The 21,470-nt window shown below is 41.2% G+C and overlaps 1 protein-coding gene across 1 annotated transcript in view; it reads right to left on the bottom strand.

Moving 5' to 3' along the window:
* VWA3B (von Willebrand factor A domain containing 3B) overlaps positions 1-21,470 on the bottom strand; it is a 223,177-nt gene that overhangs the window by 109,226 nt on the left and 92,481 nt on the right. The window contains exons 9-10 of the mRNA XM_036744160.1: positions 12,851-13,057; positions 7,901-8,055 (exon numbers count right to left, since the gene is read on the bottom strand). Coding sequence (XP_036600055.1) covers positions 7,901-8,055; positions 12,851-13,057 — 362 coding nt within the window. The remainder of the gene's footprint in view (positions 1-7,900; positions 8,056-12,850; positions 13,058-21,470) is intronic.

Here is a 21,470-nt window from a genome sequence, read left to right as displayed (position 1 = left end):
CCAAATGTCAGCATGGACTTTACTTTTTAGGATAGTTTTGCAGTGGGTCTAACAATCCTCTCTGTTTCTCCCAAGAAGTGCACACACATTCAAAGAATACAAACTTTATTATAGATTAAAGTAAAACAGAATTAAGGAAATAAGATTTGATGAAGAAATAAATCTTTCTATTCATTTCAAAGCTATTCAGTGAGAATGATGTTCAAATTAATTGTTATCGCAGATCATCTGAAGCAGGGATGGGAAGGGAATAAGCATTTACGTGGTGACTCCTATATTCCAGGCACTGGGCTAAGTGTTTACAAATATGGTCTTATTTTGTCCTCACAACAATCCTGGGAGGTAGGTGCTACTATCCCCTTTTAACAAGTGAGGCAAACAGAGGTTAAGTGACTCTGCCCAGGGTTGCACAACTATGAAATGTCAAAGGTCAAGTCTGAACTCAGGTCTTCCAGATTCCTAGTCCAGAACTCTATATACTGATCCACCCAGCTGCTAATTTGAGCCACTGTTCCATCTCATTTGCGAATAAAGAAATACCCAAGAACCACCCACATTCAAGCTGCTAATGCCAGCGCATTCTTCCAGCCCTCATAAAACATATGGACAGTGTCAAAGGATGTGTGGGTAATACTCTGTGACCAAGAACTCGGCCAGCTGTGCAAATGGGTCTTCTTCTGTTCTCCCTCCTCGGGCAACTTTAAAGAAATATGGAAATGAGAATCTGGCTATAGGCAAAACAATCACTCATAAAGCTCTTAAAAGCTAAATGGGCCTCAGGAGACAAGGCCTCGCAGGATTGCAGGGTTAATATCCTCCCAAGTTCTGCTAATTCAACAAGGGTTTTCTTTATTTATTTAGAGAGTATCATCAGAGACTTCTCTGGCTCCTCGAGGCCTACATGCCCTTCAGCTGAACTATTTCTACACACTCAGGAATAGAACACATGGCTCTGGTTTCCAAGTGGAGGGTGAAAAGAGCAGTGAATGGTAAGGTCAGAGCGAGAGAGTCAGTCTCTCACACAGCTCACCCTTTTCCTTATAGGTGTGTAAGTACTGACCAAAGATGTTCTAGTGGGTAAGGAGAAAGCGAAGATCTCGATTAATGCAGAATTTAAAAAAGCCAGGTTAACAAAGGATTCAGTAAGAGGGCAGCCAGCTGCCATCGTTGAATTAAGGTCACCCAGCAGAAATTAATTGCATCCCAGGTACCAGAAGAACTGGTACGTATAATTTTTTAGCCACTGTCAGTAGCCTGACAATGAAAAATCATGAAGAATGGGAGAGGGAGGCGTCACAGGACTGGACACTAACAAATGTCCTGATGTTTAAAAGGATACAGAAAGTAAAGGGTGTAGTGGATAGAGTGTTGGACCTGTCATCAGGAAGACCTAGAAAAATCCTGTCTCAGTAACTGTGTGACCTTGGGCAAGTCACTTAACCTCTATCCGCCTCAGTTTCTCCATCTGTGAAACGGTCAGTTCCAAGTACAATGGTTCTTAACCCAAGGTTGATACACTAAAAAAAATATATTGTTGACTGTATTTCAATACAACTGGTTCCTTCAATAATTTTGTATATTTTATTTTGTGCACTTAAAAACATTCTTTGAGAAGGGGTCCATGGGCTTCACAAGACTGTCAAAGGGGCCTGGGACACAAGCAAGGTTCAAAACCTCTGGCCTGGCGTCTCCTTTCCTGTAACAACAGAAATGGGAAATCTTCTAGATGCACTTGAGCATAAAACTGTCCACTCTCCCCACCCTCACTAAAAAAAAAAAAATCTGGAGCTTTTATTCCTTCACCAAGAAGCTGATTGATAAAGACAATAGGGACCCAAGTGTCCTCACATTAACGAAGAGGAATGGTGGAGAGTTTGCTGGAGGGGGCCTCTCCAAATGAAGAGGCTGCTAAGACCCTTTCTCCTCCTGCCCTGAAGACCGTGACACCCGAAATGCTGTTGATCTCCCTGGTTCTAACCTTCCCTTCTTGTTACTCCTTCCCATGTCTGTGCCCTAGGCATTTCATTCTATTTCTTATGTCTCCCTCGTGTGAAGTAAAATGGGTCACAATCACTTCACACATTACTGGCCTGACTCTTTTTGTGAAAAGCCTCTTTTAATTCTTTGTGCTGATAGTATGACATGGAACAGAAGCTATGCCATTGATTAGGGCCCTGGAGTTTTGATTTATGCTTCATTCTAAAAGCAACATTCATCACTGAAAACAAATGGACATCTTATATTTAATATTTGGTTGCCTCTTATTAGCACATATTCCACAGAAACTATTTTTTGGCTGTGTTAGTGATTTCATGCAATAGGAATAATAAAGACAACATGGCAGAGTAGATTTAGTAGGTCTAGGAGATCTAGGTTCAGATCTTACCTCTGACAAAAATGGGCTGTGTGACCCTGGGGTAAATCATTGCTCTATGCATGGGTGCTCTTTGCAAGTCTCTAAGACATTAAGTTACAGAGCCCTGTAATGGTAGAGGCAAGGGGTATGCCAGTAAACGTTTAACAGCCAGCTCTTAAAAAAAAAAAAAAAACTCTACCATGACACACATTCAGGTTTAATCTGCATTCTTAAGATTTTCTCCATTGCTTTCTCAAGTCTAGACAATCAAGAAAACATTAAATCACTCCCTGATTTGTAGCATTTGCTGATTTTCAATGTGTCAAGGCACAGGACTGAAAACTCACCAGTGGCTCTCTCCCTGTAGGAGCTGGCTCCAGCAAATGGCCAATAGAAGATGTTTCTGAGCCAGTGGGGTCAAAGGTCTAGTTCTTATTCCCTAAGGCTCTTTCCATCCTCAGATTAAATCTAAAACTTACTATCTCTAGGACAGACTCTGAGATGGACATGGAAAAATATCAACATTTATTTGTTATATATCTATTATATGCACAGCACTGTGTTAGGAGTTTGTGGAGATCGAGAAGTAAAAATCTAGTTGGCCTCAAGAACTTCAATAATGTAGGTCGGAAGTTCATGGTTCTCAAAGACAGTCTTTAAAATATTATTATTCTTTCCAACTGTCTTCATAATCCAAAAACAACATCCAAATTACAGTGTCAGAAATCACCAGGTTTATTCTAGAAGTATCACGAACATCAGAAATCAAATCTCTCATTACCTCCCTTTTAGTCTGTAATGGCCATTTCTGAGTATAGGATCCTCCAAAGGAGAATACAATATAGTTTCTATTCTGCACTTCAGAATTGGGATAGATAATAGAAAAGAACAGATAGTAGACATAAAGAGAATGACACTCACACCCCGAGGGAATCATCATCCTGTGACAGGAATCCTAAAATGGAGGTTGTGATCTCGGGGAACAGGAACCAGCCTGAGACAAAACAATCTTGCAGTCCAAGTACAAGGGGCAGCAGTCTCCTGACTTTTGGCTGGGTGGGAACAAGGGAACAGACAGACCCAGAGACTATTTCCTGGTGTGATTTCTTCCCTTTATACCACCTTCAAGAGCATCTTCCCACCAGCCCAAAGGCATTCCTGGGGGTTACTATTATGTAGGACCAGTAAGTCATTAGCAAAGATTAGTATATCAGGTAAATCTATTATCAGTCATGTGCCCTACTATAAGGGTATCTGGGTGCTGGAAGAATAAGACTTGGGAAGTGAAAGGCTAGATTGGGGAAGGGGTAAAGTAGGGAAGGCTGCAAGCATGGGGCTTCCCCTCCTACCACCCTGCAAGACAAGAGGACCATAGGAAGACATTTGGTAGCTTGGGAATGGGAGCACCGAAAAGGATGAGGGAACTGCTGGAAAAATGGTGGCAGGACTGCCCTAAGACCACACACATAAAGTCTATGGACAATCTCCAAATAAGAAATGCAACAACCCACTCTTCAACCCCCCCACACACACACACACCTTAATAACAGTTGCCATCTTTGAATGAATTTGAACTTTTGTGGGCCTGCTGATTTAGGGCATGGGCATAATTCAAGGTTGACAGATGATTTGGGTTTCAAGGGATGCTCATTTTTGTTTCCAGTTGTCTCCAATTACAAAAGTGCTTGACACATCCTAGGTGCTTAATAAATACTCATTGATTGGTTATTATAAACTGCCTCAGAATTTTCATTATTTTTTTTCTTGAAATTATTGAGTATATAGACATAGTAGGCACTTAATAAATGCTTTTAAACTTTCAAAAAAAAAAGAACGGTGGCAGGTGAGGGAGGTTCACCCAAGGTGAGCCCAGCCTGGAATAGGAGGGCTTGTATAAATAATCCTCCTGATAGATCATCTACAAGTGATCAATTTATTATATTGTTAAAAATAGGCTAACGAACCTTGCCTGATTGCAAAATCTGACAAGGATATAAGGAGTCACATGTACTTCTTTCAAAACTGAGTAAGAGGAAAATGTCAAACAACATGTCAGTCTTTTGTGGTTTGATTTTATGCTTTCAGCATGTACCTTGAAATAGAATATTCAAGGACTCTGATGATACTGCACAATGTCAGTTAAGCATGAGAACAAAGGACAAAAGACACTCACAAATCATGTTCTATAACATGTAACAGTAGTGTGTCAAACTCAATAACCACATATTTCATTTACCATTTTTTTAAAGCAACCACATCCTAATTTCCAAGAATGAAATTAAATGAGTCCTAAAATCTGAGTTATCTGCCTCATCCCAAATACACCACACATTTAGTAAACGTCAACCAATGGGTCCTTTTATTTGCATGTCATCTGAGTTGTAAAGACACCAAATCCAGTCACCAATGGCCCTTGCTTCACCATGTTTGCACACAATAAAGTCAAACCAGTTTTGAAATGCAGGAAAGGCAACTGATGGGGGGGCAGGGCAGAGACAAGATGGTGGCATGAAAACAGGGACTTGCTTGAGCTCTCCCCCAAATGCCTCCAAACACCTGTAAAAATGACTCTAAACAAATCCTAGAGTTACATAACCCATGAAATGACAGAGGGAAACAAGTCTCCTGCCCAAGATGGCCTGGGTAGTCTCTGGGAAGGGTCTATTACACTGTGCTGGGAGCAGACTGTGGCCTGTGCTAGAAGAGACCAGGCCAGAGTAGACCTGAAGGAGCAAGCCTCAGGGCACTGAATCACCAGCAGCTGTGGCAGTTTCCAGACTTCTCAACCCTCAACTTCTCAAATGCCAAAGACAACTGAGCAGTTGGACCTGAGTAAGAGAAGTACAAGGTCTGGCCCCAGCCCCAGGGGTGGTGGAGGGAGCTGCGGCAGTGGTGGCGGCAGCAGCAGGGGGGTTGCTTCTGCCGCTCCAGGCCCACAGGGGGAATCAAGCAGCTGATCAGAGTAGGAGTGCAGGGATCTCTTTGCCAGCACTGAGGCAGCATTCTCTTGCTTTACCCTGCTTGGATTTGAGTTGCAGTCCTGGTTGGTGGTCCTTAGGGGAGAAGGAGCACTACTGTGGTAGAGCTTGTGGGGAAGGTAGAGAGGGAGTCCTCTTGTAGTTACATGGCAGAAAGGAATGCTTGAGATCACTCACAGGCCAGAGCACAGGACAGGAGAGGAGTATCATACCACCTCAGAATAGAAGTAACTCTGAAAAAAGCAGTGCAAAACCCCTGAAGCTTGGGACATAGCACCCTCTACTCTGAAAGCACTCATACCCTGACTAAAAGCTCAAAAGTCAAGTAATTGACTGGGAAAATGATCAGGCAGCATAAAAGGATTCAGACTATAGAATCTTTCTTTGGTGACAAAGAAGATCAAAACACACGGCCAGAAGAAGTCAACAAAGTCAAAGATCCTACATTAAAAGCCTCCAAGAAAAATATGAATTGGGCTCAGGCTATGGAAGAGCTCAAAAAGGATTTGGAAAATCAAGTAAGAGAAGTAGAAGAAAAATTGGCGAGAGAAATGAGAGTGATACAAGAAAATCATGAAAAGTGAGTCAACAACTTGCTAAAGAAAACTCAAAAAAATACTGAAGAAAATAACACCTTAAAAAATAGACTAACTCAAATGGTAAAAGAGGTCCAAAAAGCCAATGAGGAGAAGAATGCCTTAAAAGGCAGAATTAGCCAAATGGAAAAGGAGGTCCAAAAGACGCTGAAGAAAATACTGCCTTAAAAATTGAATGGAGCATTAGAATGGAAGCTAGTGACTTTATGAGAAATCAAGAAATCATAGAACAGAACCAAAAGAATGAAAAAAAATGGAAGACAATGTGAACTATCGCATTGGAAAAACCACTGACCTGGAGAATAGATCCAGGAGAGATAATTTTAAAATTATTGGACAGTCTGAAAGCTATGATCAAAAAAATCAAGAAACTATCAAGGAAAACTGCCCTGATATTCTAGAACCAGAGGGTAAAATAGAAATTGAAAGAATCCTCCAACTGCCTCTTGAAAAAAGATCCCAAAAAGAAAACTCCTAGGAATATTGTAGCCAAATTCCAGAGTTCCCAGGTCAAGGAGAAAATATTGCAAGCAGCCAGAAAGAAACAATTTGAGTATTGTGGAAACACAATCAGGATAACACAAGATCTAGCAGCTTCTACATTAAGGGATGGAAGGGCTTGGAATATGATATTCCAGAGGTGAAAGAAGCTAGGATTAAAACCAAGAATCACCTACCCAGCAAAACTGAGTATAACACTTCAGAGCAAAATATAGATTTTCAATGAAATAGAGGATTTTCAAGCATTCTTGATGAAAAAAACCAGAACTGAATAGAAAATTTGACTTTCAGATACAAGAATCAACAGAAGCATGATAAAGTAAACAGGAAAGAGAAATCATAAGGGACTTACTAAAATTTAACTGTTTTGTTTACATTCCTACATGGAAAGATGATATTTGTAACTCATGAGACCTTTTTCAGTATTAGGGTAGTTGAAGGAATATACATATATATAGACAGAGGGCACAGGGTGAGTCGAATATGAAAGGATGATATCTTTAAAATATACAATTAAGGGGTGAGAGAGGAATATATTGGGACAAGGAGAAAGGGACAGATAGAATTGGGAAATTATCTCACATAAAAGTGGCAAGAAAAAGCTGTTGTAATGGAAGGGAAGAGGGGGTAGGTGAAAGGGAACGAGTGAATCTTGCTCTCATTGGATTTGGCTTAAGGAGGGAATAATATACACCCTCAATTGAGTATCTTACCCTACAGAAAAGTAGGGGGGAGGGGGCAAGAGAGAGGGAATGATAGAAGGGAAGCAAGATTGGGGGAGGAGGTAGTCAAAATCAAACACTTTTGAAAAGGGACAGGGTCAAATGAGAAAATTGAATAAAGGGGGACAGAATAGGATGGAGGGAGATATAGTTAGTCTTTCACAACATAACTATTATGGAAGTGTTTTACATAATGATACATGTATAACCGATATTGAATTGCTTGGCTTCTCAAGGAGGGTGGGTGGGGAGGGAAGAAGGGAGAGAATTTGGAACTCAAAGTTCTAAAAACAAATGTTAAAAAATTTGCTTTTACACACAACTGGGAAATAAGATATACAGGCAATTGGGTATAGAAATCTATCTTGATAGATTAGATAGATTAGATAGCTAGATAGATAGATAGATAGACAGACAGACAGACAGACAGACAGACAGACAGATAGATAGATAGATAGATAGATAGATAGATTGATAGACAGATAGACACAAGAAAGTAAGGGGAAAGGGTATGGGGGTGAGGGAGTGATAGAAGAGAAGACAGACTGGGGAAAGGGGTAATCAGAATACATACCATCTTGGGGTTGGGGTGGGGCATGGTAGAGATGGGGAGAAAATTTGTAACTCAAAATCTTTTGGAAATGAATGTTGAAAAGTAAAAATAAATAAAATAATCCAAAATTTTTTTATAAAAAAGAAACGCAGGAAAGGACTGAGCTGCTTTGCTTCTGAGAAAAAAAAACTAACCTTTTCTCAATCAGCTCCAAGGCATTGCTCATCTTCTCTTCATAGGCCTTGCACTTGTCTGCAGTGACATAAACGTGGACCATTGTTCCATCCTTCCACGGAGTGTGGACAAACTTTTTACAGTATTTTGCGTGGATATTTTTCTTGTTTGTCTCCTATGGGGAGAACAACAACAACCACCAAAAAGAAATCTTATGTCCCTAGAAGAATTTTTGAGGAGCATATCACAAGTAGCAAGACATTCCTGGCATGACCATACAGAGCTCTAACTCCTAATTTGCCTCTATAGGCACTAAGACTAGTCATTCTCTAAAAAATGGCTATAGGCATTGAATTAACCATTTAACAAGCATGTATTCAGGGTCCATCTATACTAGGTTCTGCATGTAATACAAAATATAAGAAACAGTTCCTGCCTTCAAGGAGATTGGAAAGAAGGGGAAAAGGGAGAGGAAGGAAGGAAGGAAGGAAAGAAGGAAGGAAAAAACATTAAATATTTTACAATGTGTAAAGCGCTGTGTTAAGCATTGTATATAAAAGAGAAAAAGCAAGACAGTCTGTCCTTTCAAGAAGCTCAATTTTAACAGGGGAAAAGAAGCATACATGCACCAAATATTAAACAACCACTTTATCCGATGGTAAGTTTCCTGAGGCATGGGTTAACAACTGACTCCTCGTTATCTCTCCACCACCTTTATCAGAATGCATTATGCATAACTAGGGGCTCAATAAATGTTTGTTGAAGAAATGATTCTTATTTATTTAGTGTTTTTTAAAATTCATAGTATGCTTTCCCTAAAACCTCAGTGAGACGGATAGGGTCAATATCATTGTCTCCATTTTACAGATGAAGGAGCCGATGGTAAAGGACTTGGACGTTGTTGCATGACAATTCCAGAATTTGAAACTGGGTCTCCTGACTCAAAGTCTTGGGATGTTTTTCCTATACATATAAGAATGGCAAATGTTGGTAAAATTGTGGGAGCAAGTGTCAAGTGAGTAAGATGTTGTTACAGGAATCCAGAGAAAAGAGGGTGAATTTGGGCATAGCACAGTTAAGACGTTATGTTAATGGGAATGGGAAGAGCTTTCCCATCCATTAATAGGCCTATGTGATCTGCTTTTAGCCCCCGAGTCACATGGAAGCCTGAGTCACATAAGCCTGTGATGGGAGGAGCTTGCTGAATGGGTGGAACAGGAAGGGATAGAGCAGGAAGTGAGTGAGTGAGACAGAGCAGTCAGAGCTGGGAGAGAGAGAGAGGCAGAGCAGCAGTGCGAGTGAGAGAGGTAGTGATTTTGCCTAAGGGAGCTTGTTTATGGAGAGGCCTGATGAAGGTAAGGTTTGGGGTTGGCAGTGCTCCCTGCATTGGTAATGCATATAGACTTCTTTATTACTTTGATGGATTTGGCTTTCTGGTGTTTGAATATATGTCTCAGTTTTGTCTTCAATGAAGAGAGTCTGATATATCTTGCAATTCAAACCTGTAAATACGCCGGCATATTCATAGCAGCCGCTGTGGGTATCGTATTGGCGATATACAAGGAAGGATAGATTCCATATTTGGAAAAGTGTAATAATAACCATAATAGCTACTACTTGTATGTGACCTACATCTGTGTATGTGTGTATGTGTATGTACGTATGCATGCTTGTATACGTGTGTGTTTATATTTATATATCTGAACTCAGACCCTTAATAGCCTGTGACCATAGGCAAATCATTTAACCTGTCTGCCTCCGTTTCTTCATCTATCAAATGGAAGACAATAACAGACCCTGCAATTCAAGGTTGTTGTAAAGATAAAATAAGACCCACTATGCAAATACAAACTAGAAAGATAGATAGATAAACAGAGATATAGACATATACATATATAGTATGTTTTTATGTATGTGTATATATACACACATACTCATACATATACACACATATACACATGCATTCATATATGTACATATATATACATATAAGGGTCACACAGTTTGTAAGGGTCTAAGGCCAGATTTAAACTTAGGTCTTCCTGACTCCAGGCTCAATGCTCTATCCACTGGGATGCTATCATGTAGTCTTTTTGTATTCTCACAGAGCTCATTTAACATAGATATATTGTCAGTAAATGTTTGTTGGGTGGCATTGATTCTGCCACATCCTGGGCCATCTAGCTGGCCCATAAGTGCAGGCAAAAATCCCATCGAATTCACATTCATGAGACTGAAAGTATTGATCCAAGAATGTAAATTCTTCAAGTGAAGAAATTACATCAACATATGGTAAATGGAACGTCTTCATGTTCCACTGTTAGAAACTTAAATGATACCCTGTGGCATCTGGACTACCTAGGAAAAGTTCATGGAAAGTCTTACTTTGCTATCAGATTAGATAGGAAAAAGCAAAACTATATCTGGAGCCACAGGTGGTGAAAACAGGAGAAAATCAGCTCACTGGCCAGCCAAAGGATGATTTCAATGCCCCAAAGAAGAAACGTGCCTTAGGCTCAAATGCATGGTCAGAATAGGCAGCCACCCAGGTACAGTGTGATTTCAAGGACTCTGGAAAGGGTGCTCCTCTCCCCAAATGACTCTTTAATCTTTTAGGTGGATAGTGGATAGAGTGCTAGGCCCGGAGTCAGGAAGACTTGAGTTTTCATCCAGCCTCAGACACTTAACCGCTGTTTGCCTCAGTTTCCTCGACTATAAAATGGGAATAGTAATACACTTGCCTCACAGGGTTGTTGTAAGGATCAAATGAGATGGTATTTGTAAAGGGCTTAGCATGGCACCTGGCGTGCAATGGATGATGTATAAATGTTTATTCACTTCCCTTTCCCTCTTAGTGATACCTGAAATTAGAAATGCATGCTCCTTTTTAATAATAAATTAAGATACCTCTTTAAGAGATAATATTTCAAGCTGTTATCAGTCATTTAGTCTTTAGTGTAAATGAGTTTGCAAAATCTTTTCCTTAGTATAAAGTCTGATTGATAAAAGAGAGTCCTGGCAAAAAGTGGATCTAGTTAAAAGGAAGCTGGGGACAATGAACACAAACTTCACCTGCTTCATAGTTTTGCTTCAGACCAACGAGCCCTGTGAGCAGCAATTGCATGATTTCAGAGGAGGATAGAGCTTTATATACGCCACTCCACATACAAAAGTAAAAGGTCATTACCTTATTTTTTGTTCAATATTTGAAAAAGATGGGTTGGAGGTGGGTGGGGGAGGGGAAGCTAGAATTTAGCTTCACTAAGGTTCATGTCTCTGTTCTACCACTTACTAGCAATATTATCTGGGACAAATTATCCAATCTCTAAGAGCCTTACTTTTCTCATCTATAAAATGGGGGTGGGGCAGCTGGGTGGCTCAGTGGATAGAGCGCCCTGCCTAGGGTCAGAAAGACTCATTTTCCTGAGCTCAAATCTGGCCTCAGACACTTATTAGATGTGTGACCGTGGACAAGTCACTTAACCCTATTTGCCTGGCTTTTCTCCTCTGTAAAATGAGCTGGAGAAGGTAATGGCAAACCACTCCATTATCTTTGCCAAGAAAACCCCAAAGGGGGTCATTAAGAGTCGGATGCAACTGAAAAACAACTGAAAAACAGCAAAAATTGGGATAACAATACACGTGCTACTCAGTACCTTGCAGGGTTATTGTGAGATTTATGTGTTATGCAATTAAACAGTATGGTGGGGTGTACAGAGAGCTGGCCTCGGAGAGGAGATAACCTGTGTTCAAGTTTGACGGCATACTGGCTGTGAGATGGGGCACAAGTTACTCAACCTGTCATATGTCCCTACACAATTCTCTAATACCCTCAGTTGCAAAATGCTTGTTGATTGGGGCAGCTAGGTGGCGCAGTGAAGTAGAACACCAGCCCTGGAGTCAGGAGGACCTCAGTTCAGATCCAGCCTTAGACACTTGACACACTTACTAGCTGTGTGTGACCTTGGGCAAGTCACTTAACTGCAATTTCCCTGCCTTCCCCCCTCCAAAAAAAATGCTTGTTGATCTGAATTGGTAAAAGGAATCTCCTTATTGGGAGTGACTAAAAATAATGAAATTATCTGCCTGAACAAAGGGAGAAAAAAGGATGTGATAATGTAAACTGCTATTACTACACTAAAAAAGCTCTGATCTCCACACATTCAGTGGGGCATTGTGGCATGGTGAGTAATTTAATTACTTTTGAATTTGTATTAACCTGGTCGGGACAGCTAGAGTGGGCTACAACTTGTATATCTTTCAAAAGTATTCTCTACCAAGGCGATATTGGACACACTGGGAGAATCCAGTTTTCTAGTCCCTGGTTACCGACTTTGTGGTTGGGATATTGTGTTCTATTGTTGTCCTAAAAGTTATTATGCTTCTCTAAAGTTTCTGTTTCAGTCTTATTTCTAATTTCAGTCTTACTTTTAGCTCACTTATAACTGGAAACCATCCATTTATTTGATGTTTTGTTTTTCCATACGGGGACAGTTTTGAGAAGTGTAAGGTGGAGATGCAGAATAAGAAAATGGGAAACGAATGGGAAGGGAAGAGAAGTGAAGAAGGAAAGATTTGTAATCATAGTTCAAACTGCTTATTTTACAGATGAGGAAATGAGACCCAGAGAAGTCATGATTTGCCCAAGGTCACAAAGCTAATAAGCGGCAGAGTCAAAACTTGAAGTGACGTCTTCTGATTCCCAAATCCAACGTTCTTCAACTCTGCCTCTCTCAAAGAAGGAAATATCTTCCAGGAAATAGCACAATTTCCAACCTCCTATCCCTCAAGCACCTGCCTCTCCGTGGGCTTTTTCTTCACAAATACTTTGATTCTACCCCTCAAACTCCGATTTTAATTAAGATCCTTCCAGTAGGAATTAGAAAATTAATTTGTACCATGGCCATACAGAACAGGAGAGAGTGAATGAAAGTCTCTGATTCCTTGCACGGTTTCCCCACTCTACTCACAGCACAAGTCTGCAGGTACACGTTATCAGGTCTGCCTTTTATGTCAACGACTCCATCAATGTGGCGAAAAGAACACTCAGCCAGGATGTCAAACGCTGTCAGTTTCTGCGCTTTCAAGCCGTATTTCTGCAGCCATTTCTTGGAATCCAACCTCTCTTCTAGTGATGGCTTTGGCGGGAGCTCTATTTTAGAAACACAGTTCATTGGCTAATGACATAAGCAGCTCTCTATGGAATCCACCTACCTTAGCACCCTTCCTATCACCCATTAGCCTAAATATAGGTCACACTTCTGTGGCCCTCCCCCAACCTAGCTTGTAGAAAATGTGTGTTTTATAATCAAACTCTGAGTACAACGAGCGCCATTCTGCCCCTGGCAGGGGCAGAAGCAGGAACAAGTGGCCCTTGGGTACTTTCCAGGAGCCTAATGCTGTCACTGCTTCAAGGCAAGGGAGACAGATTCTGACCTGAGAACCCTTGACGCAGGGGTCCTGGGAAAAGTCTATGGATTTGCCCTCTCTCTTTTCCTTTCCAGGGTCTGTAGAAGACTGCAAGAGATAGGGGATGAGGGGTGCAGAGAGGCGATCTCTGTAAGTCTCCCTCCTCAAGAGGCTCATCTCCACTTCCTATTTTTAGCTAGATGACCCAGGGCCCTCTGCTTGCTGGCAGCTACAGTTGCTCAGGTTTTTCCATGGAACTCACTATCGCGGGGAAGAAAAATACAACAGAGGAGAAATGCAGAATTACCGAAGTACTACACTCCCTGCTGTGGGATCTAATTTTACAGCTAAGCATGGTGATAGAGTGTTATGAAGCTAGAGGAAAGGGACAAGGGAAAGGGGAGCTGGAAGGGGAAGGAGGAGAAGAAAGGGAGAGGGGAAAGGGAAGGGAAGGGAAGGGAAGGGAAGGGAAGGGAAGGGAAGGGAAGGGAAGGGAAGGGAAGGGAAGGGAAGGGAAGGGAAGGGAAGGGAAGGGAAGGGAAGGGAAGGGAAGGGAAGGGAAGGGAAGGGAAGGGAAGGGAAGGGAAGGGAAGGGAAGGGAAGGGAAGGGAAGGGAAGGGAAGGGAAGGGAAGGGAAGGGAAGGGAAGGGAAGGGAAGGGAAGGGAAGGGAAGGGAAGGGAAGGGAAGGGAAGGGAAGGGAAGGGAAGGGAAGGGAAGGGAAGGGAAGGGAAGGGAAGGGAAGGGAAGGGAAGGGAAGGGAAGGGAAGGGAAGGGAAGGGAAGGGAAGGGAAGGGAAGGGAAGGGAAGGGAAGGGAAGGGAAGGAAAAAAGAGAGGGGAGAGGAAGAAAAGAGGACCAGGAGAGTAACCCAACTACATTTTCAGCCTCCTCTGCTCCAAAAATCCCTTTTAAGTTCTGGTAGGAAGCTTTCTTTTTTAAAAAATTTATTTATTTAATTTATTTAATATGTTTAGTTTTCAGCATCAATTTTCACAAGAGTTTGAATTACAAATTTTCTCCCCATTTCTACCCTCCCCCCCCCACTCCAAGATGGCATATATTCTAGTTTCCCTGTTTCCCAGTCAGCCCTCCCTTCTCTCACCCCACTCCCCCCATCCCCTTTTCTCTTACTTTCTTGTAGGGCAGGATAAATTTCTATGCCCCATTGCCTGTGTATCTTATTTCCTAGTTGCATGCAAAAACATTTTTTTGAACATCTGTTAATAAAACTTTGAGTTCCAAATTCTCTCCCCTCTTCCCTCCCCACCCATCCTCCCTAAGAAGGTAAGCAATTTAGCCCACAGGCGTATCACTATGTGAAACCCTTCCACAATACTCATGTTGTGAAAGACTAACTATATTTTGCTCCTTCCTATCCTATCCCCCTTTATTCAATTTTCTCCCTTGACCTTGTCCCTTTTTGAAAGTGTTTGTTTTTGATTACCTCCTCCCCCATCTGCCCTCCCTTCTATCATCCCTCCTTTTTTATCTCCTTCCTCCTTCTTTCATGTGGGGTAAGATACCCAATTGAGTGTGTATGTTATTCCCTCCTCAGGTCAATTCTGATGAGAGCAAGATTCACTCATTCCCCCTCACCTGCCCCCTCTTCCCTTCCTACAGAAATGCTTTTTCTTGCCACTTTTATGGGAGATAATTTACCCCATTCTATCTCTCCCTTTCTCCCTCTCTCAATATATGCTTCTCTCGTCCCTTAATTTGATTTTTTTTAGATATCATCCCTTCATATTCAACTCACCCTGTGCCCTCTGTGTGTGTGTGTATGTGTGAGTGTGTGTGTATTCCCTTCATCTACCCTAATACTGAGGTCTCATGAATTATACATATCATCTTTCCATGTAGGAATGTAAACAAAACAGTTCAACTTTAGTAAGTCCCTTATGATTTCTCTTTCTTGTTTACCTTTTCATGTTTCTCTTGATTCTTGTGTTTGAAAGTCAAATTTTCTATTCAGCTCTGGTCTTTTCACTGAGAAAGCTTGAAAGTCCTCTATTTTATTGAAAATCCATATTTTGCCTTGGAGCATGATACTCAGTTTTGCTGGGTAGGTGATTCTTGGTTTTAATCCTAGCTCTATTGACCTCTGGAATATCATATTCCAAGCCCTTCGATCCCTTAGCGTAGAAGCTGCTAGATCTTGTATTATCCTGATTATGTTTCCACAATACTCAAATTGTTTCTTTCTGGTTGCTTGCAGTATTTTCTCCTTGATCTGGGAGCTCTGGAATTTGGTGACAATATTCCTAGGAGTTTTCTTTTGGGGATCTTTTTCAGGAGGTGATCAGTGGATTCTTTCAATTTCTATTTTGCCCTCTGGCTGTAGAATATCAGGGCAGTTCTCCTTGATAATTTCTTGAAAGATGATATCTAGGCTCTTTTTTTTATCATGGCTTTCAGGTAGTCCAATAATTTTTAAATGATCTCTCCTGGATCTATTTTCCAGGTCAGTGGTTTTTCTAACGAGATATTTCACATCGTCTTCCATTTTTTCATTCCTTTGGTTCAGTTTTATAAAATCTTGATTTGTCAAAAAGTCACTAGCTTCCACTTGCTCCAGTCTAATTTTTAAGGTATTGTTTTCTTCAGTGGTCTTTTGGACCTCCTTTTCCATTTGGCTAATTCTACTTTTCAAGGCATTCTTCTCCTCACTGGCTTTTTGGAGTTCTTTTGCTTTTTTGTTTTTTAAGATGTTATTTTCTTCAGTATTTTTGGGGTCTCCTTTAGCAAGTCATTGACTTGTTTTTCATGGTTTTCTCACATCACTCTCATTTCTCTTCCCAATTTTTCCTCTACTTCTCTAACTTGCTTTTCCAAATCCTTTTGGAGCTCTTCCATGGCCTGAGATCAGTTCATGTTTCTCTTGGAGGCTTTTGATGTAGGCTCCTTGACTTTGTTGACTTCTTCTGGCTGTATGTTTTGGTCTTCTTTGTCGCCAAATAAAGATTCCAAAGTCTGAGTCTGAATCTTAGTCCATTTTCACTGCTTGGCCACGTTCCCAGCCAACTTACTTGACCCTTGAGTTTTTTGTCAGGGTATGACTACTTGTAGAGTATAGAGTACTTTGTCCCAAGCTTGAGGGGCTGCACTGTTGTTTTCAGAGCTATTTCTACACAGCAAGCTCTGCCACACCAATGCTACTCCTCCTCCAAGAACTGCCAACCCAGACCTGACTCAGATCTAAGCTGGCTCTGCACTCCTGCTCAGATCCATCACTTAATTCCTCCCACCTGCTGGGCCTGGGGCAGGAAGCAACTGCAGCTGTAGCTCTGTAAGCAGCCTCAGAGCTGCATCACCTCCACTGGTCTTCTTTGGTCTCTTTCACTCTGTCCCAGAAGCTTTTCCCACTAACCTGCTCTGTTGTCTTTAGTGTTTGTGGGTTGAGAAGTCTGGTAACTGGCACAGCTCACTGATTCAGGGTGCTAGGGCCTGTTCTGGCCTGTTCTGCTTGGTTCCTGGTCTGGTTGGTCCAGGAGCAGCTCACAGCTGGGCTCTACTCTGCCCCACTCCCAGTTCCATGGGATAGACCTTACCCCATGACCATCCAGGCTGTCCTGGGCTGGAGCCTTGCTTCCCTCTGCTATTTCATGGGTTCTGCAGTTCTAGAATAGGTGTTTGGAGGAACCTGGGGGGGAGCTGACAAGCAAGTCCCTGCTTTCCAGCTGCCATCTTGGCTCCGCCCCCCAGTAGGAAGCTTTCAATCAGTCCAGGGGTGGGAAAAATTCAGCACCCACCACTCTGAGCCTACAAATCCCCAGAGAGCCTGGATTTCACCTTAAGCCATAGTTGGAGTTAGTTATGGGGTGAGAGGCGACAAAAGAAGTGACAGGCAGCAGGATACAAGATAAGTGTGCCGGGGGTTGAGTCAGGGGACCTCAGTCAGAATCCCAGCTCTCTCATGCCTCTGTTCCCTTGGAGAAGTCACTTCATAAGTCTGTGCCCCAGTTTCTTCATCTGTAAAATGAGAAGCTTGGACATCTAGGAGCTAGGAGACCTCTAAGGCCCCTTCTAGCTTTGAAGTCCTCTGTTCCTAGAAATCTACATTTGCTCCGAGCATTAAAAAGTCTGACCAACATGCGATAAAATGTCAGGAGGATGGGAGGAAGTGATGAATAAACAAAGAGAAAGAAGGGGAAAATAAAGGGATAGAGAAGGCTCACCTGTTTCTCCACTCTCGTGTGGGGTGAGGAGGGAGGACGGAGATGGCTAGTATAGCATTTTAGAGTTGAAAGGTTTTCATTGGCCATCAAATTTAGTCAATATCTGACTTCCAATAATGAGGAATTAACTGCCCCTTGGGAGAGCCCTTACAAGTTCTAGGTAGTTTTAACTGTTGGGAAGCTTTCTCTTCAAGCTTAAATTTTCCTCTTTTTAACTTCCACCTACTTTAACCAGTTCCCTCTCCACATGAGCATCCTTCAAACACCTGAAGACAATTATGTCATGTCCCTTCCCCACTTCTGAGTCTGTACTTCTTACTGATTATCAACAGTTCCTTCATCTGATACTCAGATGGTATGAACTAAAGGTGCACCACCATCATGACCCTCCTCTGGATGCTGAACAGCTTCCAAACATCCTTCCTCAAATGCGGTACCCACAACTTAATATGATACTTCAGATGTGGCCCATCCAGGGCAGAGTATAATGGAACCATCATCACCTTAGTCCTAGAAGCTACACAACTCAAATATAGCCCAAGGGAACAGAGGAAGAGACAGGAAAGGAAAGAGAAGAAGCATTTACATGTGCTAGGGGGCAGCTAGGTGGAGCAATAAATAGAGCACCAGGCCTGGAGTCAGGAAGACATGAGTTCAAATCCAGCCTCAGATATTTACTGGCCGCGTGACACTGGGCAAGTCACTTAACCCTGTTTGCCTCAGTTTTCTCATCTGTAAAATGAGCTGGAGAAGGAAATGGCAAACCACTCCAGTATCTTTGCCAAGAAAACCCCAAGTGGGGTCATGAAGAGTCAAAACTACCAAGCAACAACAATGTGCTAGGCACTATGCTGCACACTTTACAAATATTTTATTTTGATTCGCACAACAACCCTGTGAGGTAGGTGCTTTTATTAGCCCCATTTTACAGCTGAGGAAATTGAGGCAGAGAAAGATTAAGTGACTTTGCCCAGGGTCACACAGCCAGTAACTGCCTGGAGCTAGATTTGACCTCACATCTTCCTGACTCCAGGCCCAGTATTCTATCCACTGTGGCACCAAGATTATATTAGCTTTTTTTCCTGTCATATCATACTGTTGATTCATATTGAATTTACAGATCTTTTTCAAACATCTAGCTAAGCATCTCTTCCCCACTTTGTGTTTTTAGGTGATTTCTTTTAAACCCAAAGGTAATACTTTTACATTTATTCTTATTTTATTCAATTTGCATTTTATTTGACTCAGCCCAGTGTTCTAGCATGGTGTGATCTGCTTTGATCCTGTCTCTGTGTCATCTACAAATATGATAAGCGTGCCATTTATACTTTTATAAAATTCACTAAAAAAATCATTAAGTTCATTCAAAACCTTCTCCAAAGACCACATTAAACAAACTCTTCAGGAATAGCTCTTTGGCTCTGGCCATTTAGCCAGCTGCAAACCCATCAAATTATAATATTACCCATCTAATTATAATACTTGTATTTTATATCTCTTTATCCTTTCCAGAAGAATAAGATGAGATAATTTACCAAATGCTTGGCTAAAATCTAGGAAAACAGTATCTGTGGTATTCCCCAGACTTACTCAGCAGTCTAGTAACCCTGTTAAAAAAAAGTGGAAATAAAACTAATCTGGCATGAATTATTCTTCACTGTCACTAGAAGGACTAGCATGTCAATTGCATCAATTGATGCAAGAATTTTAAAATGATTTTTTTATAATTTACCATAATTTATTCTAGCTGTAAAAAATGTTCTTTAAATATAGTTATAAGCGGATATTATAATTTTACTTTAAAATAAATATTTTTAGGGGCAGCTAGGTGGCACAGTGAGTAGAGCACTGGCCCTGGAGTCAGGAACACCTGAGTTCAAATCAGACACTTGACACACTTACTAGCTGTGTGACCTTGGGCAAGTCACTTAACCCCAATTGCCCTGCCTTCCCCCCTAAAATAAATATTTTTATCCTACTATCTCTAGTATGTGCTGTTGTACTGTATCAGAAGTGGGAAACCTGAGGCCTCAAGGCCACATGTGGCCCTCTAGGTCGTCAAGTGCAGCCCTTTGACTAAATCCAAACTTCACAGAACAAATCCCCTTAATAAAAGGCTTTGTTCTGTAAAACTTGGATTCAGTCAAAAAGCCACACCCAAGGACCTAGAAGGCCACATTTGGCCTCAATGCCTCAGGTTCCCCACCCCCTTGTACTGTATCAATTGACAGAGCTTGATCCTTTGAAATATTCTTAAATTCCTGTCTTAGGGGCCAACATTCTGCATTTCCAGATGTTCTCTTTAATAATGCTAATAGAATTTTTTCAGGAATTTAAATCAAACTCACTGGCCTAAAGGCAAAATTCCATTTTCTTCCCTATTTTTGAAAATCAAGATACTCTTTGCCTTCTTCCTTTGCTATGACACCTCTCTCTTCTGCCACAAACTTTCAAAAATCTGACAGAATGAAATGCAGATAGGGAAGATGGTTTTGAAAGTTACATATTGAATGGTTATTATGGACATATGTTTTGCATGACTTCACATGTATAATGGGTATCATATTGCTTGCCTTCTCAATGTGTGGGGAAGGGGCTGGAGGGAGGGAGAGAATGTGGAACTGAAAATGTAAAAACAAATGTTAAAAAAAGGAAGTTATATGTTGAATTTATTACACATTTAAAAGGAAAAGCAAAGGGTACATAACAGATTCACGGTTTCTTGTACAATCTTCTTTTTCTGTTCTATTTTGTATATGGAAATGCCTGCTTTATTTAGTGTTTGTTAAATACAGAATTTTAAAAATTAACACCCATCCTCCCCTACCCTTCAACCCTGCCAGGCTCTCTCTGATGGTAGCTACCATATCCACGGTTTTCTCAGTAATCAAGAATGTAGTTCTTCTGGGCTGAATGCATTGAAAACACCACGGGTGTCTCTTTTCCTAGCTCCTCATGAAGCCGAGAGTCAGGGCGACCTGACATCAAATTCAGCCTCAGACTCTTACTAAGCTACGAGACCCTGGGCAAGCCGCTTAACCTCTGTTTGCCTCAGTTTCCTCAGTTGTAAAATGGGAACAATTACAGCACCTACATCGAAGGGTTGTTGTGAGGATCAGATGTGATATTTGTAAAGCACTCAGCACAGTGCCTGACACATAATAGGTGCCATATAAAATATATTATATATAATTATAATATATTATACATAATTATAATGTAATTATGTATTATGATCATATTAATAATATATTATTTTATTATATATTATAATCATATTACATTACTATATTAGATTAGATTAGATCATATCCTATCATATCATATCATATTTTATCACATTACATTGTATATTCCCAACCTCTTCCCTTCCCCCTTCGTTATTTCATCAGTGAAAGGGAAAAGCTGGTGAGACTGAGCTCCAAATTTAGTACAGCACAATTTTTACATTTAATCTGGATAGAATATTCCTGGGATTGAGGCAATCGGGGGATGCAAAGGACACAGAAAGTATGAATTACAGAGCAACAGCTAATACGGGTGCCACCTCTACAACCCTACAAATATGGAATATCCACTTTTAGGGAAAAAAATGACAGGGTTTTTTCCCAAAAGAAGTTAATACTTTTAATATGGTAAGTTTATGTCATTATTTTTCATTTTGTATGCGTGTCATATGTACATCAAAAATATTCATATTTTCCCTTTTCAAGGAGATCATATGTGGCCACTTGTTTGTTAACTGCTGGGGTTGGCTGAGTCAGCAAAGTGTTAACACTAGTGAGGAGGGGGAGGGGAGGACCCACAAACCTCTAAAATTTGAAAAAAGTCTGGAGGCCATCTCCAGTCGTCTTGATCTATGTCTTGCCACTGAACCCAGATGGTTCTGGAGGAGAAAGTGAGGCTGGTGACTTTGCACAGCCCTCCCTCACTTAAATCCAAATTCACTTGCAAGTCATGGCATCACCTTCTTGATGTCACAGTCCTCTTCAGGAATGAAAGAAAC

The sequence above is a fragment of the Trichosurus vulpecula genome, chromosome 2 (genome assembly GCF_011100635.1).
Source record: "Trichosurus vulpecula isolate mTriVul1 chromosome 2, mTriVul1.pri, whole genome shotgun sequence".
Classification (NCBI taxonomy): domain Eukaryota; kingdom Metazoa; phylum Chordata; class Mammalia; order Diprotodontia; family Phalangeridae; genus Trichosurus; species Trichosurus vulpecula.
Note: the sequence above shows the minus strand (reverse complement) of the source record. Positions and strands in the feature narration are given on the sequence as shown.